The 26,525-nt window shown below is 44.4% G+C and overlaps 1 protein-coding gene across 1 annotated transcript in view; it reads left to right on the top strand.

The window, feature by feature from the left end:
- Positions 1 to 26,525, top strand: part of LOC139419114 (nephronectin a) — a 59,966-nt gene that overhangs the window by 26,263 nt on the left and 7,178 nt on the right. The window contains exons 5-13 of the mRNA XM_071169048.1: positions 164 to 262; positions 8,585 to 8,704; positions 10,757 to 10,876; positions 13,705 to 13,839; positions 14,760 to 14,882; positions 16,462 to 16,959; positions 21,856 to 21,945; positions 23,950 to 24,042; positions 24,758 to 25,023. Coding sequence (XP_071025149.1) covers positions 164 to 262; positions 8,585 to 8,704; positions 10,757 to 10,876; positions 13,705 to 13,839; positions 14,760 to 14,882; positions 16,462 to 16,959; positions 21,856 to 21,945; positions 23,950 to 24,042; positions 24,758 to 25,023 — 1,544 coding nt within the window. The remainder of the gene's footprint in view (positions 1 to 163; positions 263 to 8,584; positions 8,705 to 10,756; positions 10,877 to 13,704; positions 13,840 to 14,759; positions 14,883 to 16,461; positions 16,960 to 21,855; positions 21,946 to 23,949; positions 24,043 to 24,757; positions 25,024 to 26,525) is intronic.

The raw sequence follows: 26,525 nt of genomic DNA, 5'->3' as shown, positions 1-26,525 counted from the left end.
TCTTTGCTGCATAATGTCGTTCTTGCTCTCCAGGAATGCAGTCGTGGTCAGAGGTGTACTAATCCCAGAGTGTGTGTGCGTGGGTGTTTCTCCCATCGGCGGCGAGCTCTCACTCTCTCTCCTTGTGTGCTGTTTTGTCTCCCCCTTCCCTCCCCTATATAAGAAGAGGAACTGGACTATGTAACCCCCCTAACATGGGACAGTCACCCCCCTATCTTTCTTCCTGTGGACCACCAGCCTCCAGCAGGGGTGTTGATGGAGGGTGAGATAAACTGTGGAATGTGAGGTGGTGAAGGGTGCCTGCTCCCCGCCACACCCAGCTCCCACTGTATGCCCCACATGCATGGCTCAGTCCTCTATGGCTTGGGCCGAGTGAGAATGAATGTCTCCTCCTCTTTTCCTCCTCTCCTTCCCTCCTCCTTCTAGGAGAGCCGATACCAGAGCCTGGCCTGGCAGCAGGAATGGCAGAGCGAACGCCAAGCATGCCATGATGCCAATATGCCACACCACTCTGTGCCTCTTTGCATTTAAACCCCGTTTCTATTCTGGACTCCTATTCCAGCAACTGGGTTTCCTTTCTTTATTTGAATCTCTCTCTCTCTTCATCCCTCTCTCTCTCTGTTCTCCTTTATCCCTCTGAAGCAGTGGCCTTTTCCTTCATCAATCAGCACTGAAAGCTGCTGTGCTATTTCCAATTTCTTCCTCTGTTTTTGTTTTTCGTTCTTCTCCTCCCCCCACCTTCTCTTATTTTTCCTGAAATTCCGACAGCTCGGAAGGGGAACCATCACATACATGGGTTCTCATGGTTTCTCAGCCACCTTAGAACAATGGACCACTCTGTCTGTCCGGCGTTATCGTGTTGTTTTATTTCAAGACCTGCATGTTCTTGACCAGAGAGCCCCCTGGGTAATCTGTTAGCAAGTATTAGTGGCGTGTCAGAAACGCACCACCGACGCATACCTTGAAGCAGTCCACCCAATAAATCACTTGGACTACTCTCTCCTTCTCCTCTCTCTCTTTATCTGTATGTCTCTCTCTCTATGTCTCTCTCTCGCTCTCTCTCTCTATGTCTGGGGTGGCAGCTAGCCTAGTGGTTAGAGTGTTAGGCCAGTAACCGAAAACAACCGAAAGGTTGCTGGATCGAATCCCAGAGCTTTCAAGGTAGAAATCTGCCGTTCTGCCCCTGAACAAGGCAGTTAACCCACTGTTCCTAGGCTGTCATTTTAAATAAGAATTAGTTCTTAACTGACTTGCCTGGTTAAATAAATTGTCTCTCTCTTTTTCTCCCTCTCTCGATGCATCACGACAGTTCATTGACAGTAAATAGTAATATCTCAGTGAAGGGTTCAACTCCAGAGACACATACAATAGACTCCCAAGACCTTGTCAAGTGGTGGTTCTATCTCTCCAATCTGTCAGTCCTATCTGTTATCTCCTCTCTCATCTCGCTCTCTGTCTCTCGTTCGTTATCTCCTCCCGTCTCCCTCTATCTTGTCCATCTTCCAACAGGGAGCAGACTCAGCCAGGCTGTGTATGTCATTTGGCTGCGCTAGTTGCTGCTCGGCTCTTGTGCTGTCTGAGAACGTGACCCATTCCTTTCCCATCATCCTCTTCATATACATTTTCAAGCTGTTTTCAGTTGTCACTGCCTGGGCAAGCGAATATATATATCTCTCTCTCTCTCTCTCTCTCTCTCTCTCTCTCTCTCTCTCTCTCTCTCTCTCTCTTGTCTCTCCTCTCTCTCTTCTCTCTCTTCTCTCTCTCTCTCTCTCTCAATGGACAATGTTTTTATGGACCCATGTCTCTCTCCACAGCAGCTCTTATTAATGATGAAGGCAGAGCTCCGGCAGACAAAGCAGGAGTGACAGTGGGAGAAATGGCTGACAAATACCAGCTCCAGGGTTCTGTGTGTGTGTATATATATGTGTGCGTGCGTGATTACTGAACTGTCAGGGAGGGTAGTGGCCAAAGGAAAGGTGACAATAAAAAAACAGGGATGTCGACCAAAATAGCAGACAGGGTGAGATGTCTTTGAGGTGTTGTCGCTAGTCGAGAGGGCATTTTGTCATGTTTGTGTGTTTGGCCATGTTGCTGAGGAGATGCTAATGATAGTTAGCGACACTCCCTGTATGTCAGTAGTGACAGTGCTAATGATGCTAACAAGACTGTGTTGAAGTGTTGGGAATTGTTCTTTGACCTTGACACAAGTTTGAGTTACGCTTGGAAGTTAATGATAAAAAGGATTAGGATTTTTATAACACATGTTAAGCACCCAATATATCCAGTGTGGTTATCGCCCAAAGGAAATCTCAATGACATTGTTTCGTATCACTCCATTCTACATATGAATTCACTGTTTGATGATAAAGAACACCGACAGGTGCTAATGATTGTCTCTCCAAAGTTACTCCACAAGGAGAGACATAGTCTTTCTTTTTATAATACAAATTACCAAGTAATTGCGCCTGGATTATTAATCTCAGAGCTGAAATGGCCACTTTAGTTTCTCATTCTGTCAACGATTTCTAGTTGAATGTCTTGGTGGGAGTCGATATTTAATATGATGACTTTGTCGTGACAGCTCCAGATGCGCCATCTCTTCTCGTTTAGTACTCAAGGGTATCAAGTGTAGAAGATGAAACACACAGACACAGATTTTACAGAGATTTGTTCATAATTCACTATGTTGTGTATATAAAACTGTAACAGATTCATTTGCTTGTGGGGTAAAGTAATTATTCACATTTAGTACAATATAAACTACTCATGAATGTGTTTTATTTACTAAAATCTTTGTTTTATATAAACCACTGACACCAATAGAGAATCTTCTCTTAGAAACCAATAGAGAATCTTCTCTTAGAAACCAATAGAGAATCTTCTCTTAGAAACCAATAGAGAATCTTCTCTTAGAAACCAATAGAGAAGCTTCTCTTAGAAACCAATAGAGAAGCTTCTCTTAGAAACCAATAGAGAAGCTTCTCTTAGAAACCAATAGAGAAGCTTCTCTTAGAAACCAATAGAGAAGCTTCTCTTAGAAACCAATAGAGAAGCTTCTCTTAGAAACCAATAGAGAAGCTACTCTTAGAAACCAATAGAGAAGCTACTCTTAGAAACCAATAGAGAAGCTTCTCTTAGAAACCAATATAGAAGCTTTTCTTAGAAACCAATATAGAAGCTACTCTTAGAAACCAATAGAGAAGCTTCTCTTAGAAACCAATAGAGAAGCTTCTCTTAGAAACCAATAGAGAAGCTTCTCTTAGAAACCAATAGAGAAGCTTCTCTTAGAAACCAATATAGAAGCTTCTCTTAGAAACCAATATAGAAGCTTTTCTTAGAAACCAATATAGAAGCTTTTCTTAGAAACCAATAGAGAAGCTTCTCTTAGAAACCAATATAGAAGCTACTCTTAGAAACCAATAGAGAAGCTTCTCTTAGAAACCAATATAGAAGCTTTTATTAGAAACCAATAGAGAAGCTACTCTTAGAAACCAATAGAGATGCTTCTCTTAGAAACCAATATATAAAGCTACTCTTAGAAACCAATAGAGAAGCTTCTCTTAGAAACCAATATAGAAGCTTTTCTTAGAAACCAATAGAGAAGCTTCTCTTAGAAACCAATATAGAAGCTTCTCTTAGAAACCAATATAGAAGCTACTCTTAGAAACCAATAGAGAAGCTTCTCTTAGAAACCAATATAGAAGCTTTTCTTAGAAACCAATAGAGAAGCTACTCTTAGAAACCAATAGAGAATCTTCTCTTAGAAACCAATATATAAAGCTACTCTTAGAAACCAATAGAGAAGCTTCTCTTAGAAACCAATAGAGAAGCTTCTCTTAGAAACCAATATAGAAGCTTTTCTTAGAAACCAATATAGAAGCTACTCTTAGAAACCAATATATAAGCTTTTCTTAGAAACCAATATAGAAGCTACTCTTAGAAACCAATATAGAAGCTTCTCTTAGAAACCAATAGAGAAGCTTTTCTTAGAAACCAATATAGAAGCTTTTCTTAGAAACCAATAGAGAAGCTTCTCTTAGAAACCAATATAGAAGCTTATCTTAGAAACCTATAGAGAAGCTTCTCTTAGAAACCAATAGAGAAGCTTCTCTTAGAAACCAATAGAGAAGCTTCTCTTAGAAACCAATATAGAAGCTTATCTTAGAAACCTATAGAGAAGCTACTCTTAGAAACCTATAGAGAAGCTTCTCTTAGTTGTTTTGTGTAAATTAGTGCTATTTGACAATTGGAAGTCAAAACAAGTACACCACAGTGTTCTATTCTAATCCCTCCCCAACCTGTTCTGTCAGACTGTCAGTCATCCCTTAACATTTACTGTATTCTAGTACGCCACAGTGTTCTATTCTAATCCCTCCCCAACCCGTTCTGTCAGACTGTCAGTCATCCCTTAACATTTACTGTATTCTAGTACGCCACAGTGTTCTATTCTAATCCGTCCCCAACCCGTTCTGTCAGACTGTCAGTCATCCCTTAACATTTACTGTATTCTAGTACGCCACAGTGTTCTATCCTAATCCGCCCCCAACCCGTTCTGTCAGACTGTCAGTCATCCCTTAACATTTACTGTATTCTAGTACGCCACAGTGTTCTATTCTAATCTGTCCCCAACCCGTTCTGTCAGACTGTCAGTCATCCCTTAACATTTACTGTATTCTAGTACGCCACAGTGTTCTATTCTAATCTGTCCCCAACCCGTTCTGTCAGACTGTCAGTCATCCCTTAACATTTACTGTATTCTAGTACGCCACAGATTTCTATCCTAATCCGCCCCCAACCCGTTCTGTCAGACTGTCAGTCATCCCTTAACATTTACTGTATTCTAGTACGCCACAGTGTTCTATTCTAATCCGTCCCCAACCCGTTCTGTCAGACTGTCAGTCATCCCTTAACATTTACTGTATTCTAGTACGCCACAGTGTTCTATCCTAATCCGTCCCCAACCCGTTCTGTCAGACTGTCAGTCATCCCTTAACATTTACTGTATTCTAGTACGCCACAGTGTTCTAATCCGTCCCCAACCCGTTCTGTCAGACTGTCAGTCATCCCTTAACATTTACTGTATTCTAGTATACCACAGTGTTCTAATCTGTCCCCAACCCGTTTTGTCAGACTGTCAGTCATCCCTTAACATTTACTGTATTCTAGTACGCCACAGTGTTCTATTCTAATCTGTCCCCAACCCGTTCTGTCAGACTGTCAGTCATCCCTTAACATTTACTGTATTCTAGTACGCCACAGTGTTCTATTCTAATCCGTCCTCAACCCGTTCTGTCAGTCATCCCTTAACATTTACTGTATTCTAGTACGCCACAGTGTTCTATTCTAGTCCGTCCCCAACCCGTTCTGTCAGACTGTCAGTCATCCCTTAACATTTACTGTATTCTAGTACGCCACAGTGTTCTATTCTAATCCGTCCCCAACCCGTTCTGTCAGACTGTCAGTCATCCCTTAACATTTACTGTATTCTACTACGCCACAGTGTTCTATTCTAATCTGTCCCCAACCCGTTCTGTCAGACTGTCAGTCATTCCTTAACATTTACTGTATTCTAGTACGCCACAGTGTTCTATTCTAATCCGTCCCCAACCCGTTCTGTCAGACTGTCAGTCATCCCTTAACATTTACTGCATTGGAAATTGACTTAAGCCCAATGGCACAGCGGAGGATTTAAACAGATCGTTTCTCCCCTACCACCAATCACGGTGCTGACATGGCCTTAGCGGGCTAGTCAATTCACATTAATACCATGGTATACGACCAAGGTACTCGCCCCATTCATCTATTTAAATCTGTAGCATCTGTCCGATACAGACGGGCATGCCAGCGGCCAAAGCACCCAAAGAATGCATTCCCATTCCGCGCGTTGCCCCAGAGCTAAAGATGGCGCCGCGCATGGTTTTACTCTGAAGTGGGCCAGGCTTTAAAACGACCGGCCATCATGTACAGCTGAGATGGAGATCTATTGACATGGCATGCCTCAATTAGACATGGAAGGGGGTGGTGTAACTTAGATAGATGTTGTTCTAATGTTGTTGGGACGGTGTGTGTGTGAGTGTGTGTGCGTATATGTGTGTCACTCCCCTCCTTACGCACACACACACTTAAAGGGACACTTCTGGATTTGGGGAATGATGCATTGTATCTATTTCCCCAGATGAACATGAACACGTGGATACTATTTTTATGTCTCTGTGTCCAGCATGAAGGAAGTTAGAGGTAGCTTCGCGAGCCCATGCTAACTTCCCCAGCCCAATGACTGACTGGAAGTCTCTGGGTATCTGCTAGCATGCTAGTAGTTCACCTGACTCTGGGAAAGTAGATAAAGGGCCTCATTGCCAAAATCCTGAAGTATCCTTTTTAGCACTCCTGGTGGTCCCTGTTCTCCCAAGGGACCCTACTTCCAAGCACACTTCAAAAGGTGTCCACTCCAGGTGCAGTACATTATCAAAAAATGTAACCCCTTGAATTGTATCATTTTTCAACTGTGGACATCAGTACTCTTATGGAACACTTACTCAACCCCACTGTTGGTGTCTGTGTGTTTCAGACCAATGTAAAGATAATGACTTGAGTTAGTGTCTGTGTTTCAGACCAATGTAAAGATAATGACTTGAGTTAGTGTCTGTGTTTCAGACCAATGTAAAGATAATGACTTGAGTTAGTGTCTGTGTTTCAGACCAATGTAAAGATAATGACTTGAGTTAGTGTCTGTGTGTTTCAGACCAATGTAAATATAATGACTTGAGTTAGTGTCTGTGTTTCAGACCAATGTAAAGATAATGACTTGAGTTAGTGTCTGTGTGTTTCAGACCAATGTAAAGATAATGACTTGAGTTAGTGGGGTCAGACCAATATAAAGATAATGACTTGAGGCAGTATTTGACAGGTGTTGAGCCTCGGGTACATTCTATTCTCTCTGAGCTCACACAGCGTGTAACCTTAACAAGGGATAGTTTTCTAATAATATCTGCATAGACATTTACGGTCACAAAAAGAAACACCCTGAAATCAGCGATGGAGTTGTCAAGGCGATACACAACAGTAATGTCACCATCGGTATGAACTTTAAAAGGTTACGTACGAGGAAGCGATTTGTTTTTACCATTTGCAGCATGTAATAAGCAGCTTGGTCAGTTGGAACAGCTGTTAACTGTGTCTTCCTGTGAAAAGAGGAGGAGAGGAGGAAGGTAGCGGCCGGGCTTGTCTGAACATGGAAACACTTCACTTCCTTTAGGCACTTACCTGAGACTGGCACCCACCCTCCACACCCCACTCCCTCCCATATACTCCATACAAATGATGTGCTGGGCTTGACCCAGATTGACCCTATGCCCTTTGATCTCTCGCTCTCTCGTCTCTCTCGTCCCTCTCTCCTGCTCTCTCTCTCTCTCTCTCTCTCTCTCTCTCTCTCTCTCTCATCCCTCTCTCCCCTCTCTCTCCCTCTCTCCTGCTCTCTCTCTCTCTCTCTCTCTCTCTCTCTCTCTCTCTCTCTCTCTCTCTCTCATCCCCCATCTCTCTCTCTCTCTCTCTCTCTCTCTCTCCCCCATCTCCCTCTCTCTCTCTCTCTCTCATCCCCCATCTCCCTCTCACTCTCTCATCCCCCTCTCTCTCTCTCTCTCTCTCTCAAAATAAGTGTCATCCCCCATCTCCCTCTCTCTCTCCTCCCTTTCTCCTTCCTCTCTTTCTCCTTCCTCTCCGTCCCCCACGCTACCATCTTCTGATTCCTCCCTTTCTCCTTCCTCTCTTTCTCCTTCCTCTCCGTCCCCCAGGCTACCTCCTTCTGATTCCTCCCTTTCTCCTCCCTCTCTTTCTCCTTCCTCTCCGTCCCCCAGGCTACCTCCTTCTGATTCCTCCCTTTCTCCTTCCTCTCTTTCTCCTTCCTCTCCGTCCCCCACGCTACCTCCTTCTGATTCCTCCCTTTCTCCTTCCTCTCTTTCTCCTTCCTCTCCGTCCCCCAGGCTACCTCCTTCTGATTCCTCCCTTTCTCCTTCCTCTCTTTCTCCTTCCTCTCCGTCCCCCAGGCTACCTCCTTCTGATTCCTCCCTTTCTCCTTCCTCTCTTTCTCCTTCCTCTCCGTCCCCCACGCTACCTCCTTCTGATTCCTCCCTTTCTCCTTCCTCTCTTTCTCCTTCCTCTCCGTCCCCCACGCTGCCTCCTTCTGATTCCTCCCTTTCTCCTCCCTCCCTTCTCCTCCCTCTCTTTTTCCTTCCTCTCCGTCCACCACGCTACCTCCTTCTGATTCCTCCCTTTCTCCTCCCTCCCTTTCTCCTCCCTCTCTTTCTCCTCCCTCTCCGTCCCCCACGCTACCTCCTATTGATTCCTCCCTTTCTCCTCCCTCCCTTTCTCCTCCCTCTCTTTCTCCTTCCTCTCCATCCCCCACGCTACCTCCTATTGATTCCTCCCTTTCTCCTCCCTCCCTTTCTCCTCCCTCTCCCCCTCCTTCCTCCTTCTGATTCCCCCACCCTACCTCCTATTGATTCCTCCCTTTCTCCTCCCTCTCTTTCTCCTTCCTCTCCGTCCCCCACGCTACCTCCTTCTGATTCCTCTCTTTCTCTCCCTCCAGACCTGAACGAGTGTGGTTTGAAGCCCCGGCCGTGCAAACACAGGTGCATGAACACATACGGCAGCTACAAGTGCTACTGCCTCAATGGCTATATGCTGATGCCTGACGGGACATGTGGAAGTGAGTGGAATGTCACATGACGTGGGTCTGTGTGGTGTGAACAGTGTGACGGTCTGTCCCTCTTCTCTTCGTTGACTCTGTTTGTATTTCTCTGTCTGTCAGTCTGTTGTCTCTTCATTTTTTCCTTTCTGTTTCTCTCTCTCTCTCTCTTGCTTCCTATCCCTCACCTCAAATGTATTCACTCTTTAAAGCCATTAGAGTACTGTGCTCTCTCTCCAATTCTGAAGTCCATTTTCACATCCACGATTAGACCTTTGACCACACTACGGTCTCTCCTGCTATGATAAAATGTTTTGAGAAAAAAAGTCAACATCCCATTCTATCCACTCACCGTTACCGCTACAGGCAGGCTCTGGGGAGCCAACCCCAGTATGCATCCTAAATGACTATAGGCCATGGTCAAAAGTAGTGCACTGTATAAAGAATAGAGTGCCGTTTGGGACGCACCCCCAGTCAAATATGAAGTAGACGTGGACTTTAACCTTTGTATATAAAATGGGACTGTTATTGCTTAGCCCTAAAGGTATTCTGACTCATCCTGTAGAGGGGATAGTGTCTGTGCTTGCCCTCCAGTAACCGCTGATATTTTTATTTCTCTTTCCTTGCACCTTTTGCAACCACACGATCTTATCGAGAACCTTATAAAAGTGTGAAAGTGCTCACTTGGGTGTTCCTTTGATGAAAGCAGTAATGATATCGCCCCCACTTGAATGTGGAGGCCCCCTCTCGGTAAGCTTGTTTTGCTTTTCTGTTTTGATTCTGGCGGCGGCAGAATTATTTACGACTTTTACCCATCAGGAACAAAAACCACAAGATACCCGTGGAGGTATAACATCAGAATATCCATGTGTGTCTACATACATATGTCGAGTGTCTACATACATATGTCGAGTGTACAAAACATTAAGAACACATTCCAAATTGCGTTGACATCAGAACATCCTCGATGCCTCAAGGCATGGACTCTGCAAGGTGTCCAAAGGATTCCTCAAGGATGCTGGCCCATGTGGACTCTAATGCTTCCCACAATAGTGTCAAGTTGGCTGGATGGCTTTTGGGTGGCGGGCAATTCTTGATACACACGGGAAACTGTTAAAAGCTTTAAAGATACTTCTTGAACCTTTCTCCTCCCCTTCATCTACCCTTTTTGAAGTGGATTTAACAGGTGACATCGATAAGGGATCATATCTTTCACCTGGTCATGGAAAGAGCAGGTGTTCCTAATGTTTTGTCCACACAGTTGGGAGCTATGTATTTTTTTTAGGACACCTCAAGTATTTGTTGATCTTCCTCTCTCTTTCTCCTCTTCCTCCTCCTCGTCTTTGATCAACAGGCTACTCTAACGTTTTATCAGCCTGGCCTGCGTCCCTCCTCTCCTTCCTCCTTCTCGTCTTTGATCAACAGGCTACTCTAACGTTTTATCAACCTGGCCTGGGTCCCTCCTCTCCTTCCTCCTCCTTTCTCCTACAGTCTATTCCAGAGAACCTGCTGCAGCAACAAACGTAGCAACTTTCATGTCCTTTTTTGGAAATGTTGTGGAAGAGAAGTGGGGGGGGGGGCCTCCACACAAATAAATTATTTTATGTTATTTTGGTGAGCAGCTTGAACTCCTGAACGACCAATGAGAATGGAACTACAGAGTGGTGTGTTCAGGACAAACAGGAGGGTGAGAGAAGAGAGGGTGAGAAAGGGTTGAAAGTGAAGTGAAGGGAGGGTGAAGGGTGGGTATTTTGTGAGTGCCAATATTCCACTCTACCTAGGTTGTGATCCAGAGAATATTGCTGTAATTAATCCTCACTGTGAGTCTTCCTGTGTCCACGCACCCGCTTGTGTGTGTGATCTGTGGTGTGTGTGTCCTTAATGTTTGCGTGTGTCTGTGTGTGTATGTGTGTGTGTGTCCTTAATGTTTGTGTGTGTGTGTGTTTATGTGTGTGTGTGTGTCCTTAATGTTTGTGTGTGTGTGTGTGTCCTTAATGTTTGTGTGTGTGTGTTTCTGTGTGTGCATGTGTGAGAGAGAGAGCTAGCTATAACCTGCTGCTGTATCCCCTCCAGATACCCGTACCTGTGGTATGGCCAACTGCCAGTATGGCTGTGAGGTGCTGAAGGGAGAGGTGCGCTGTCAGTGCCCGTCGCCAGGGCTTCAGCTGGCGCCGGACGGAAGAACCTGTGTGGGTATGTTCTGTTCTAGTGTTAAATATATCAGCACGCACGCACATAAGCGCACACACACGCGCACATCCACACACACACACACACACACACACATCAAGATGTGTGAGCCTTATTCAATTATTCAACGGCAGAAGAAGCGTTACTTCTTTTCTTGTAATAGAAAAACGTGAGACGGGTGAGTTTCTTTCAGTCTTGTCAGCCTTTGAATTTGCTGAAGAGATGATCAAATGAAATTTGATTGCCACAGAGCTCGACAAAATACCTTTGGAAGCAATGAAAACACAAGTTAGAATATCAAATAAGCCCTTGAATGGGGAAGACAGCAGCAGGGAGAAGAACCTTCCTGTTGTTCTCAAACATTCTTCTTCACTTTCTGCTGGCCCGTTGGCATTCTGAATGTCCTTGACAACCTCAATGGTGATTCCCTCTCTCTCTCTGAGCTACTAATTACATTTTTACTACGTGGAGACTGCATAATGGCCTTTTTTAATGAAGGTGAATGCACTGACTGAAGTTCACTGGGAGAAAAATGACCAGGGATCTCTCTCTCTCTCTTACATGCCACCACTCAGATGAGTACATTTCAGGTGGACAAATTGAGGCAGTTAATCCGTGTCACATCTAAATGCAGGCTCTGTCTATTGGCTCAGCTTAAATACAAGCTCTGTCTATTGGCTCAGCTTAAATACAGGCTCTGTCTATTGGCTCAGCTTAAATACAAGCTCTGTCTATTGGCTCGGCTTAAATGCAGGCTCTGTCTATTGGCTCAGCTTAAATACAGGCTCTGTCTATTGGCTCAGCTTAAATACAAGCTCTGTCTATTGGCTCATCTTAAATACAAGCTCTGTCTATTGGCTCAGCTTAAATACAAGCTCTATTCGCTCAGCTTAAATACAAGCTCTGTCGATTGGCTCAGCTTAAATACAAGCTCTGTCTATTGGCTCAGCTTAAATACAAGCTCTATTCGCTCAACTTAAATACAAGCTCTGTCGATTGGCTCAGCCTAAATACAAGCTCTGTCGATTGGCTTGGCTGAGCCTTAAGGCGATGCACTCTAGTCGCAGTTTGAGACTGAGGGGAGGCAGTGGGGGTGTGGCTTTAAAACAGAGGCACATCAATCATTGTTGTGGAAGGAGAGAGAGGTTTCTAGCCCAAAGGTGTTACAATGGCTCTGGAAATATTTGAGGAGACCTCTTCAACCCTTTTCAGAAAGAGGATGGGTTTTTTAATGGAAGAGGGTGTCTGCTTTAAATCAATACTATGGTGAAGGGTTACCAGTGTTAGCAATTTATGTTATTCTTCAATAACACAAACTCCAAAGCAAATCAGGGTGAGATCGTCCTCTCAAACTCTGCATGGTGAATTTATCTTCAAAATATTCTTATACCAGAGAGAGTTGATAGCTGTTCCAGGGTAGGATGATTTGGATGAGTTATATGGGGTGGCAGCGTAGCCTAGTGGTTAGAGCTTTGGACTAGTAACCGAACCGTATCAAGTTCAAATCCCCGAGCTGACAAGGTACAAATCTGTCGTTCTGCCCCTGAACAAGGCAGTTAACCCACTGTTCCTAGGCCATCATTGAAAATAAGAATTTGTTCTTAACTGACTTGCCTAGTTAAATCAAATATGTCTGGTCCAGTCTAGCTCTCTTTGTTATTTTGTGTTGTTCCTCTGGCAAGTGAAGAGGCCCATGGCAAGTCCATGTCAAATCCCTCAAAAAATGGGTACATAAATCTGAAATGCTGCAATCTTTTGACAGGCCATGGAGATTGAGAGGCGAGAAACATGTTGAGGACAATACGCTATGATTAACGAGTCATCCTGGGATTAATGAGTGCTGATTAATGATTAACTCCTGGGATTTTTGGATTGTTCCAGAAACTAGACAGCTTCATATTTCATTTATCCCTCTCATAAAAATGGCCAATTAATCAAAGGGTTTGTCGGCAGAAAAAACAGCTATGTAGAACTGAATATAAGCCGATAAACACTAAATATGAAGTGATTGAATGAAACAGCACTGCTCTTTCTAGGCAAGCAGTTATTTTCATGGGTAGGTTTTCGGACAGAAAAGCAGTGATTGATTGGAAACCTTGTATATATTTTGTCCTGTTGTAGGCTACCCTATAGTATGCATCCATCTTTCTCTTAGACTCTCCATAACACTCGGTAAGTTTCAAGTTGGCGTAACTGTCAGAGTGGTTTCCCTCATGCAACATTTTACAGCACATTAACTCAGGGTTTTAAGTGAAAAAAGACTCAGTCCTTTAGTCCTTTCAATGTATTCCTGCCCATGTAACTACAGAGGTGGTTTGAGTCTACCCTGACGGAGTAAGCTGTTAAAACCTTCACCACTGTGGTGTGTATTGTTCTGATCATAGGATTTAATACATAATCGGCTTTCGTTCGTGTTTGAATAAACCCAAAGGAGAGAAAAGAAGAAATAAGGAGAGAAAAGACCTGTGAAAGAGAGGAAATGCTGTTATTTTGAAAGATGCAGATGAACCTGTAGGGTATAGTTATATATGTATTCATGTAATACCTATATGTGTTGATGTGTTGCTAGCCAACCTAAGCATACACGAAGAGACATGTATTTCCATTGATTTACATGGATATATACGGCTTTGGGAGAGGTGAAACTATATGTTTATTAATAAAGAATGGAAACTAGCTAGCTGATTAAACGATGGTATTTATCACATGTATTGAATCAGAGCCATGATATTGTACAGCCCTTCCTTCTTAGCATTAATGCCTCTCCTTCTAAGTATTAATAAAGACTCAACTATGAACTGTAGTTTCATCTGTAATGTTCTTACTTTCAGACGTGGACGAGTGTGCGACCGGCATGGCCACGTGTCCCCGGTTCCGTAAGTGCGTCAACACATTCGGGAGTTACATCTGCAAGTGTCACGAGGGCTTCGACCTGCAATACATCAACGGGAAGTACCAGTGCGTAGGTACGTAATGAGGTCATCCAGGCTTCCGCACGTCTTACCTGGGGTTTAAGGGTCAAAAGGTCAAAACGGGAAGGCTTGTTGAGATGTTTTGACCCATCGCCGAGTCATTGCGTCTGGAGCGCAGGTGTTGTTTTTACATTCATCATTTTAAGAGAGAGATAAGAAGAAAGAGAGAGAACGAGGGAGGAGAGAGAGAGAGAGAGAGAGAGAGGGAGAGAGAGAGAGAGGGAGGGAGGGAGGGAGGGAGGGAGAGGGAGAGAGAGAGAGAGAGAGAGAGAGAGAGAGAGAGAGAGAGAGAGAGAGAGAGAGAGAGAGAGAGAGAGAGAGAGAGAGAGAGAGAGAGAGAGAGAGAGAGAAACACGGCATAACCTTAATAAATCCTGTCAAATCTCTTAGCATCTTCTCTGAACAAATCACATGCACTCTTTAATCTTGAACAGAGAAGCATTCAGTAAGTCTATTGGAATGACGCCTCCTCTGTTCTCACGCCTTTGAGATGTGTCAAAAATTCAACACTGTCAGTTGTGAAGTGTTCACTAAACTCCTCATAACGTATTATCTGAATGGGTGAGGGTTTTAATGAACTAACAAGCATTCTTCGTAAAGTATTCAGTGTACTGATTCTCTCTCTTCACTCTAATAAATAGCACTTCCACTAATAAAAGGAGACGTTGACGTAAACGCTGAACTCCCTCTCTGAGTGAAGGGGAAATTAACCTTGGCCAATTAGCATGCTGTACTTCTGCTGCCTTTCACTGTGTTTATGTGCTATGCAAGAGCTCTCTTTTTTCTTTCTTTCTGTCTGTCTGTCTCTGTCTGTCTGTCTGTCTGTCTGTCTGTCTGTCTGTCTGTCTGTCTTTCTGTTTTTGTCTCTCCCCTCCCTCCCTCCTACTCAGCTATGTGGTTCTCCTGTCTTTCAGATGTGGATGAGTGCTCCTCAGGCCAAAACCAATGCAGCAGTTTCGCCACCTGCTATAACACGCCTGGTTCCTACAAGTGCAAGTGCAAAGACGGCTACAGGGGGATGGGCCATGACTGCAAACGTAAGCTAGGCCACTGAATGGCCCCGCGGCCCCTCTCTTTTTTAAGGGGACAGGGCCCTTTTTTTATTTTCTTTGGTGGTGTTTTTTGAAGGCTGGACGGTGGACCAGATTACGGGGTAGCAAAAGTAGTCTGCAACCTAAGAGCAAGGGGCTGAAATTCTTGTCTTCGCATGAGTGAGATAACCCCGCCCCTTATCGTCTAGTACGGCCATCTTTATCTTTAAAGACAGTCAAACGTTTTCCAGACGTCAGATGTCTCTTTCTTTTTCTTCTTCCTCCGGCTAGTGTCTCCTTCCTCTAACGTGATAGACCACTCAGACGCCTGTGTGTCTCTTTTGTCTTTGTTGTTGCTGTTCGCACAGCGGCTCAATGGCAAAAATAAAAGTCATCTATTATCATGATATATCCCCAGTAGTTGAATATTTTGACTGAACTGCTGTACGCCAGTCAGTGTCGGCATCTCAAATTGCACCCTATTCCCTATACAGTACACTTTTTTTGACCAGAATGCTATACGCCCTGGTCAAAAGTAGTGCACTTTATAGGGAAAAGGGTGCCGTTTGAGATGCTGCCAGTGTAGCTAGCAGCACACAGAACCCCTCCGCCCGCCAAGACCACTAGCAGAATCCCGACACTGGTATTTGAAACAATCTGTCGCCCTACCGGTGTGATACAGAAGTGGCTCAAGGGGGAGGGAGTTGATTTGCGATATCCTATTTGTGTGTCACATGCTGTATCAAAGCCCCTCCGTAACCCGAGAAAGCTTGAGCCGAGACTCTCTTTGAGAAGCTCCACACCCCTACCCTCACCCCCCTTCAGTCCTCAATCATGGAGCCCTTTTTCCTCAAGTCGTCCCTAAATGCCTTTTCTATTCTGCCCTCCGACCTGTGGAATGTGAGGACAAACAATAGATGGGTCTTTGTCTGCCTACATCAGAGGCTTTGGGGGTGATCCTGAGTGCAGGGCTTTTTCTAGGTGTGGTTGGTATCACTCCACACATGAATACCAGCTAGCTGGTTGTCTGGCTGGCTGTCTGGCTGGCTGGCTGTCTGGCTGTCTGGCTGGCTGGCTGGCTGTCTGGCTGGCTGTCTGTCTGGCTGTCTGGCTGTCTGGCTGTCTGGCTGTCTGGCTGGCTGGCTGGCTGGCTGGCTAGCTTAGGGCTGAGAACTATGACTGCTCTATCAGGGGATAAAGTGGAAATGAATGTTAGAAAATGAGTCTTGATATAAGGGGGTGATTTGGTTTCAAAGATCAAATATTTTAAGTCCCTCAATGAGGGGGAGTATGCTTTATGGATACAGAGATAAAGCTGGTTGCTTGTTTACGCAGGTAAAGTCATTGCAGATGAAAGAGCTGGCCTTTCTTTCCAACGGTCAGTTGGTCACTGCAGTCACCACTTCTTTATGCCTCATTAACACCAAAGAAGTCAGGGTCGTGTTCATTAAGCACCAAACTGAAGAAGAAAATACACTGAAACGGAGGGACTATCTGGACACCTCCAATTAGAACCGCACATTTGTTTCCATTGCAAAACATTGTAAAACATTTTAATGTTGTTTTATGTTCTTTTCCCTTCCAGCCATTCCCAAGGTGGTCATCGATCCCCCCAGGTTCCCCCCAAACCACCACAACATTATCCCTGACTCGGACCACAAGAGGACCACCACCACGATCCGACCGCCCATGACCGCCAAGAGAGTCGCCCCCACTGCCCCCAAAAGAATCACAACCACTCCCAAACCAACGACCACTACTACTACAACTACTACTAGAGCACCTTCTACAACCACACTACCACCTCCCCCACCTCCTCCAAGGACGATGCCCCCCGCCCCTCGTAAGCCAGTGGTCCCCACGAGACCACCAATCATACCCACCAGGAGACCCCCTGTAGTCACCCGTAAGCCCTATGTGCCCCCACGACGTCCCGCCATCACCTCTCCACCGCCCCCCACCCGCAGGACCCCACCCTACGTGCCCACACGCCGCCCGCCTCCCCCAAAACAGCCCGTGCCGGTCACCCCAGTGGACAACACCATCGAGAAGGAGGTCACCAAACAGAGAGGTGACGTCCACAGTAAGTTTGGTTTTTGTCTTTCTTGAGGTTTACATTGACTGTTATGCATAGTGTGTGTGTGTGTGTGTGTGTGTGTGTGTGTGTGTGTGTGTGTGTGTGTGTGTGTGTGTGGCATCCATAAAATTCTGTATGTCCACCTCAGCTACTTTTCAGCAGATTTGGTTAAAAAGATAAATCATTTTCATCGGCCGGAGAGTCAAGGGTGCGCTCCGACAGCGAAACCAGATGGGTGGGGCTTAAGCTTAATAGGGTGTGAACGATGCTGAATGGGTGTAGACAAAGAAAAACTCTTCACTAGATAGCAAAACATTTAAAGGCGATATTCTCAAAATTGAGTATACAAGTTGATCAACTTTCAAAGCAGAATTACTTTCCCATTGTTCCTCCTGCAGTGTATGATATACCATTGTCTAGTTCTGAGTCTCTACTTTTATCTAATGTAAAAAAAAACACAATTTCAAATTTTGTTACATAAGACCGAATCCAGGTGGTGAGTCCCATATGCGGTCAATTTATCTTGATAAGATGCTTGGCAAGTTTCTGCCAACTGGATGTGACCATTTACTTATGCATGCATTTCTTTCATCTGGTTCGTAATATATCAGGCATGATTGTGAAATATGTCCATCCAACCATTCCCCATGACGGAATGAAAACACTTTGTCTTTCTGTCAACTAATCAGTTGTGAAGCGGTCCAGAGAAAATCAAGTGTGTATTATTATCTTAACCCGTTTTCAACAGAAACTGGAGAACATCTGAATGCCATTGAACTGAGGGGGATTGTCAGTCTTTTTCTATCTAGGCCAGTACGGGGGATAGAGGCCAGAGAAACATTATTATCACACAGTTAAGGGCTGGTAGAGAACTCAAGATGGAAGCCATACTGGCTCATGGCTTTTGGGGGAACATTCAAGGTCATAGCACAGGCTCACCATGTGATAATACCACTTGCTATGCAGTTATTGACAATAATTCACCTAGTTGCAAAAAAATGCAGACTTGGTACTAGTCTCACACCTTTATTCTCATTGGTCCAGACTTGACCTTACACAGTTAGCCTGCACTATAACACACTAGCCTGTTGCCAGATCTGTCTTGCCAGCTCCAATGGTCAGTGTGACGTTATATTGTTCTGGAAAGACAGCACAAACAGATCTGTAATCAGACTAATATAATACTGGATCACAAAACACCTGGAAATCCCAGTGCCCATTTGAACGCTGTTGATTAAAAGTCATCGCCAAGGCCCTCTGACATCAATAGGCTGTGAGGATGAAAGGGTGGCGGTGAAGCAGCCATGGTGCATGCTGGGAGGTGAGTTAGATTGTGTTTCCCACCGACCTAGCCAGATGGCCTCACATAATTATAAAATGTAAAAAACGAGCGGGTAGATTACATTCACATCAGTTTGCGTTATTTGGAGGAAGACGTCCATATACTCAGCTGAATAGCCTCGGAGAAGGTCTTTGAAATGCCTTGCTTGAATGAGATGAGAGGGAGAGGAAAGGACGATGCCCCGGCCATATCAATAGAATATTTTCATTGGATTTGTGATTCAAGAGGACAAGAATGAACGTCAAAGCATAAGGACGACACTGTTGTCAGGATTTCTGTCCTTTGCAGAAGCTTGAATTAGACTTGGGCTCTCGAGTGGTCAGCAGTCTAAGGCACTGCATCTCAGTGCTAGAGGTATCACGACAGACGCTGGTTCGATTCCAGGCTTTATCACAACAGGCCGTGATTGGGAGTCCCATAGGGTAGTGCACAATTGGCCCAGCGTCGTCGGGTTTGGCCGGGGTAGGCCGTCATTGTGCCTAGTTAAATAAAGGTTAAAAAAATATATATATTTTTTAAGTGGTTCAGAACTTGGAAGCATCAGCTTGTTTGTACATTTTTGTTTACTTTTAGTAAAGTTAATGAAGTAAAACGTTTTGTAAAGTAAAATAAAAGTTGTAGTACTTTTAGCTCATAATTGGAACTCTGTAGATTGCCCTGTGATTGTCTTGTTGAGGCTGTGCTGCTCCGTCCAGGTGGAGCTGATGCCAGTCATTGAGGAAGAGGGATTGAACCACTTTCTTGGTCCTGTTGGGATCCTTTTGCAGATCCTCCCTTCCATTCATTCCTTGAAGTGGTCGCAGCAAAGAAATACCCCAGGAAAACTCTGTCTTCTTACCCACACAAACATTTCAGAAATGTGCCACCATCGACTAATCAAATTCCTCTTTAAAGGGATCGTTTTCCAGGTTTTTATCCCAATCCTAATTTATTTATTATCTCAAGAGAGTAAACACAGATATTCTGGAGTGATATTGTTGCAATATAAGTACGATTTTGGAAGAAAAGTGTTTTTCCAAATTTGTTTGTCACAGGTTCATACTCACATCCCATTGTTTACTTCACACGGCTTTCCATAAAGCTTTTATAAATTCCAATACAAACACTTAACTTCTCTGGAGGTAAGAAAACAATTATGAATTGGGTACAAATCCAGAAAATGACCCCTTTAAGAAAGAAACTTGTGTGTTGAAAAAGCCTGTGCTTGGCTTGGTTAGCAGAGTATGTGAAAATCCCCTCTTGAGCTTTTAGCCCCGTCAACTGCCCAAATATTTGCCACAGAATTAAACAAGACAGGGTCAAGAGGAGCGCCAGCGACAAGGACGGCTAACACAGTGGAGTAAATCAGATTTATTAAGCGTGGGAGTGCAGCTGCTGGCCGAGGGAGATTGATTCCCTGAAGAAATACTTAGCCCTTTGTTTCTCGCAGTGTAAAGTGGCACGGTACAGTATAGTGTCCAACTGCCATGGACTTCAGTAGGGCAGACCTGGGTTCAAGTTGTATACTGAAAAAATATATCAACGCAGGATGCAACAATTTCAACCATTTGACTGAGTTACAGAACATGTAAGGAAAGCAGTCAATTGAAATACATTCATTAGGTCCTATTCTATGGATTTCACATGACTGGGCAGGGGTGCAGCCATGGGTTGGCCTAGGAGGGCATAGGCCCGGCCAATCAGAATGTTTTCCCCCACAAAAGGGCTTTATTACAGACAAATACTCCTCAGTTTCATCAGCTGTCTGGATGGCTGGTCCCAGATGATCCTGCAGGTGAAGAAGCTGGATGTGGAGGTCCTTGGCTGGCGCGGTGACACGTGGTCTGCGGTTGTGAGGCAGGTTGGATGTCCTGCCAAATTCTCCAAAACAACGTTGGAGACGGCTTATGGTAGAGAAATTAACATTAAATTCTCTGGCAACAGCTCTGGTGGATATTCCTGAAGTCAATTGCACGCTCCCTCGAAACTTGAGACATCTGCGGCATTGTGTTGTGTGACAAAACTGAACATTTAAGAGTGGCCTTTTATTGTCCCCAGCACAAGGTGCACCTTTGTAATGATCCGGCTGTTTAATCAGCTTCTTGATATGCCACACCTGTCAGGTGGATGGATTATCTTGGAGAAATGCTCACTAACAGGGATGTAAACAAATTTGTGCACAGCATTTGAGAGAAATAAGATTTTGTTCGTATGGAACCCTTTTTGGTTCCAGGTAGAACTCTTTTGGGTTCCATGCAGAAGGGTTCTAATTGAAACCCAAAAGGGTTCTACCTGGAACCAAAAGGGGTTCTTCGAAGGGTTCTCCTATAGGGAAAGCAGAAGAACCCTTTTTAGTTCTTGGATTGCACCTTTTTTTCCTAAGAGTGTAAAGTAGCACACTCAGCTAATGTAGCTCCTAGGGAGGACCCCCCCCCCCCCTCCTTGGCCTGGATACGTCTATAGCCTGGATGCCTGGCATTGCTGGAGAGCCTGGTGTCTTGCCAGGGAATATGTGCACAGCCCTCTGCTTTGGCTGGCTGGCTGGCTGGCTGGCTGGCTGGCTGGCTGGCTGGCTGGCTGCAACAATTTTAGGTCAGAAGTGGCCCAAGCTAGCGGCTAACACTGCGGTAAATGAAGTAGACTGCTAGGACACAAGGTGGGGTGGGAGAGCCAGGGGTTAGTATTCAGAGGTCAAGTGTCGCGCCTGTGGAACAGTTTCAGTGTATCATACCCTGATTGAGGTGTTGGCAGTTATGTTTTATCAAGCCTATATTTCTTTGATGATAACATGCGTGTTATCACCAGATTTTGTCATTGTCAAAATATCAATTTCCAACTTAATCTAAACATCATGTTTGACAAGTTAAACCTGGTCAATAGACCTTTGAGTGACGTTGAGCTAGACAAGAAGTACTGTACATGTTTCCATTTGACCTGTGACCTTTTAGGCTTTGGGGCGGCTTGGCATTTCAGTATATTAGGCAGTATGACCACAGTTATATCAGTAGAGACTGAGGGTTATTTCAGTAGTGGCTGTGTCACTGTGCCACGAGAGAAGGGCCCCAGGGTAGTGTGTGCGTGCGCACGTCACAGCGTTTACACGACAGTTGCATCAGAAACAGCTGAAGACCCCTCCCCCCACACACACACACACCTCCACCACACCCCTTGCTCTGTGGCTACCAATCATAGGGTCTGAATTAGCAGAGTTGAGTACAGTAGGCAGAATGGCCCTAATATGTGAACCCGTTTGTAGTACAGTGTACTGCAGTGTTTGAATATATTTTTGCTCTAATTCAGGTGTATTTTGTCTCTATCCAAATGATATCGTATCGTTGAGGGTTGAAATTGATTTTCATGCTCTTATATAGCGTTGGTCAAACCTGTCTGAGAACGTATTCAACTGTGTGTGAATTTGATTAACAGCCAAATATCCCAGAGGATATTGCTCTTCTCCCTACTATCTATCATTATCAACAAAATGGGTATTTTTTATTCTCTGTCAATGTAGCACACACACACACACACTTATTAATTTCCCTAATACCTCTTGATTTGGCCTTTTCTCTTTGCTCCCCTAGTTCCACGTAACCATGATCACAACACCGTCTTGGGGGTCGACTTTGACATTGAGCTGGGCAACACGGCCGACGAAGCGAAGGATGACGCAGGTAAACAGAAACATTTGTCAAACACTAACCATCTCCACGCTTCCTAACACTTCCTACAGAGGACGTAACTCAAACGATGATGAACGAGTTACGTTCGCCAGCCCAGATTCATTTCGGTTCTGCAACGCTTTAGAAAAAGGCTGCGGAGGGAAAGGTATGTTTGTGTGTTTTTGATCCACTGTCACGGGAAAGTCACAGATTAAATTCATCCTGCTTGTTTATATGACACCTACCCAGAATGCATTGCTTCATGATTGACTGATTGGTTGAGTTGAAGGTTTAATGTAACGACCACAGGAGGTTGGTGGCACCTTAATTGGGGAGGACGGGCACATGGTAATGGCTGGAGTGGAATGAGTGGAATGGTATCAGCAACATCAAACACATGGTTCCAGCCATTATTATGAGCCGTCGTCCCCTCAGCAGCCTCCACATGTGGCAGTTAGACAAACACACACACGCTGACACACACACACACACACACACACACGCACACGCACACACACACACTTGAATAAGGAAGAGCAGTGTACTCTTTGTACTTGAGAACGTTATCCACCACATCTGGGGCTTGCTTATGTGATTTATTGATGTCAATAAATTGCCAATTAAATTGCCTAATGATTCCACTATGGGTTTATTTTGGCACGCCGTACATGATCGGATCAGCGTTTTGGAGTGAAACAGTGCTTTCATTGGCTCAGAGAATGATCCTGCTATGTGCTTTTCACGACCCAATGTTCAGGGTCAAAATGATGAGCGCTAGTTTCATCTCAAGACACAATTTGTACTTGCGACACATGAATTATTATGGCTTATGTCCGAAACAAATAACTCAAATTCAAAATGATCATTTGTATCCGATTACTCACTGTCATGACCACAATGTATTTGTTGATGGTTTATGCGGAGTGGCTAAATTAAATGATATGGTGGCTGACACACTTCGATGAACACACACACACACACACACATACAGAACACACGCGCACGCACAGATGCAAATGCACAATGCACTCACATAAACACACAAGCATACACATACACGCGCACACACAAATCCACACACAGTTATCATCAGATTTATTTTGTGAAATGAAGGCTTACTTCGCAGGCAATTCAGATCAGTTCATTCCCATTTCATCCATCACGGCGCTCTCAGTCCACCACTCTAGAGAAATCAATATTTATTGTTCTGTAATAACTTGTGCGTTCACCACCTTTCTTTCACATCTTCTGTATGTTATTTCATGTACATAAGAGAGAATGGAAATGATGCTGCACCCGTTGGAATCAAAGGCACACAGCAGGAGGGATGTGAGCTACGTTCATGCAAGGAGAGCCTTTGTGTGAGCTACGTTCACGCAAGGAGAGCCTTTGTGTGAGCTACGTTCACGCAAGGAGAGCCTTTGTGTGAGCTACGTTCACGCAAGGAGAGCCTTTGTGTGAGCTACGTTCAAGCAAGGAGAGCCTTTGTGTGAGCTACGTTCACGCAAGGAGAGCCTTTGTGTGAGCTACGCTCACGCAAGGAGAACCTTTGTGTGAGCTACGTTCACGCAAGGAGAGCCTTTGTGTGAGCTACGTTCACGCAAGGAGAGCCTTTGTGTGAGCTACGTTCACGCAAAGTGAGCCTTTGTGTGAGCTACGTTCAAGCAAGGAGAGCCTTTGTGTGAGCTACGTTCACGCAAGGAGAGCCTTTGTGTGAGCTACGTTCAAGCAAGGAGAGCCTTTGTGTGAGCTACGTTCACGCAAGGAGAGCCTTTGTGTGAGCTACGTTCACGCAAGGAGAGCCTTTGTGTGAGCTACGTTCACGCAAGGAGAGCCTTTGTGTGAGCTACGTTCAAGCAAGGAGAGCCTTTGTGTGAGCTACGTTCAAGCAAGGAGAGCCTTTGTGTGAGCTACGTTCAAGCAAGGAGAGCCTTTGTGTGAGCTTAGTTCAAGCAAGGAGAGCCTTTGTGGGGTAAAGGTACTTGAAATATGTGAAACATTGTTGTTTAAATTCAGAGGCTGGCTACCTGAGCTGCTCCTTTGATAACGGCCTTTGCGGTTGGATCCGGGACAAGGATGGTGACCTGCACTGGGAGACAACACCGGACCCATCTGGTAAGAACCACAGTTCACTTTTTTAGACTTTAATTTTTGCTAGCCAGATTAATGCAAAGCGGATTATTCTGGACATTGTTACAAACGGTTCAGATAAAGCAATATTTCCTCAGGGAAGGCAAAAATAAGATACATAAGATAAGATACCCTTTAACCTCACTTTTGCGTTCAGATACTAACATTTTAATGATAAGCACAGAAGTTTTATTTTCATATGAGAACATTGGCTCTAAAAGTGTGTTGCTGGTTTTACACAGGAAGGTCTGATCCTTGGTAGAACTAGCTGTGGTTATTATTCATTGATAAACAAATGCCTTTTGAAGAGACTGCATTATTCAACAGTATTCAAAACAAAACACTTGATTACAGGCAGACAGTTGGTTCAGAGAAAACAAGATGTGTGTTTTTTTTGCAATGGTTCCACTCAATCATATGTCAAGAGTAAATTTAATTCAGCCTAGTCTGACTCTATTTAGTAGTATAACTTTATAGTCCCAGGAGGACATTTTGGGGGGTTTTCGGCACGAATTTCAATGAGGACAATATTCTGTAAAATGGAGCTGCCGATATCAAAAGATGAAGCCATCTGATTGAGACACATCCATCTGAAAACTAAAACCAGTGTTCTAGCATCTCCTTCATTTCCAAACGTTTTCTCCAATTGAACGCTACCCTGATTGTAATATCACTTTCTCTTCCTCTTTCCTCTCCACGGGTGGAAAATACCTCACCATCCCTGAGGTGAGCGACAAGAGGAGCGGGCGAGGGGCGCGCCTGGTCCTCCCGTTGACTCCTCCCTGGAACGACGGTAACCTGTGTCTGTCGTTCCGCCACAAGCTGGCAGGACACCATGTGGGTATGCTCCAGGTGTTTGTGAAGAAAGGGAAGCAGTACAGCCCGGCCGTGTGGGGAAGGACGGGGGGTAGCGGCTGGAGACATACCCAGATCACGCTGTGGGGCACGGGACTTGAGAGTGTGAGTATACAGTAGTGTATATACAGTATATATATATATATATATATATATATATATATATATATATATATATATATATATATATATATATACAGTGCCTTGCGAAAGTATTCGGCCCCCTTGAACTTTGCGACCGTTTGCCACATTTCAGGCTTCAAACATAAAGATATAAAACTGTATTTTTTTGTGAAGACTCAACAACAAGTGGGACACAATCATGAAGTGGAACGACATTTATTGGATATTTAAAACTTTTTTAACAAATCAAAAACTGAAAAATTGGGCGTGCAAAATTATTCAGCCCCCTTAAGTTAATACTTTGTAGCGCCACCTTTTGCTGCGATTACAGCTGTAAGTCGCTTGGGGTACGTCTCTATCAGTTTTGCACATCGAGAGACTGAAATGTTTTCCCATTCCTCCTTGCAAAACAGCTCGAGCTCAGTGAGGTTGGATGGAGAGCATTTGTGAACAGCAGTTTTCAGTTCTTTCCACAGATTCTCGATTGGATTCAGGTCTGGACTTTGACTTGGCCATTCTAACTCCTGGATATGTTTATTTTTGAACCATTCCATTGTAGATTTTGCTTTATGTTTTGGATCATTGTCTTGTTGGAAGACAAATCTCCGTCCCAGTCTCAGGTCTTTTGCAGACTCCATCAGGTTTTCTTCCAGAATGGTCCTGTATTTGGCTCCATCCATCTTCCCATCAATTTTAACCATCTTCCCTGTCCCTGCTGAAGAAAAGCAGGCCCAAACCATGATGCTGCCACCACCATGTTTGACAGTGGGGATGGTGTGTTCAGCTGTGTTGCTTTTACGCCAAACATAACGTTTTGCATTGTTGCCAAAAAGTTCAATTTTGGTTTCATCTGACCAGAGCACCTTCTTCCACGTGTTTGGTGTGTCTCCCAGGTGGCTTGTGGCAAACTTTAAACAACACTTTTTATGGATATCTTTAAGAAATGGCTTTCTTCTTGCCGCTCTTCTATAAAGGCCAGATTTGTGCAATATACGACTGATTGTTGTCCTATGGACAGAGTCTCCCACCTCAGCTGTAGATCTCTGCAGTTCATCCAGAGTGATCATGGGCCCCTTGGCTGCATCTCTGATCAGTCTTCTCCTTGTATGAGCTGAAAGTTTAGAGGGACGGCCAGGTCTTGGTAGATTTGCAGTGGTCTGATACTCCTTCCATTTCAATATTATCGCTTGCACAGTGCTCCTTGGGATGTTTAAAGCTTGGGAAATCTTTTTGTATCCAAATCCGGCTTTAAACTTCTTCGCAACAGTATCTTGGACCTGCCTGGTGTGTTCCTTGTTCTTCATGATGCTCTCTGCGCTTTTAACGGACCTCTGAGACTATCACAGTGCAGGTGCATTTATACGGAGACTTGATTACACACAGGTGGATTGTATTTATCATCGTTAGTCATTTAGGTCAACATTGGATCATTCAGAGATCCTCACTGAACTTCTGGAGAGAGTTTGCTGCACTGAAAGTAAAGG

The sequence above is a fragment of the Oncorhynchus clarkii genome, chromosome 10 (genome assembly GCF_045791955.1).
Source record: "Oncorhynchus clarkii lewisi isolate Uvic-CL-2024 chromosome 10, UVic_Ocla_1.0, whole genome shotgun sequence".
Lineage (NCBI taxonomy): Eukaryota > Metazoa > Chordata > Actinopteri > Salmoniformes > Salmonidae > Oncorhynchus > Oncorhynchus clarkii.
This window is presented reverse-complemented; position numbering and strand designations above follow the sequence as displayed.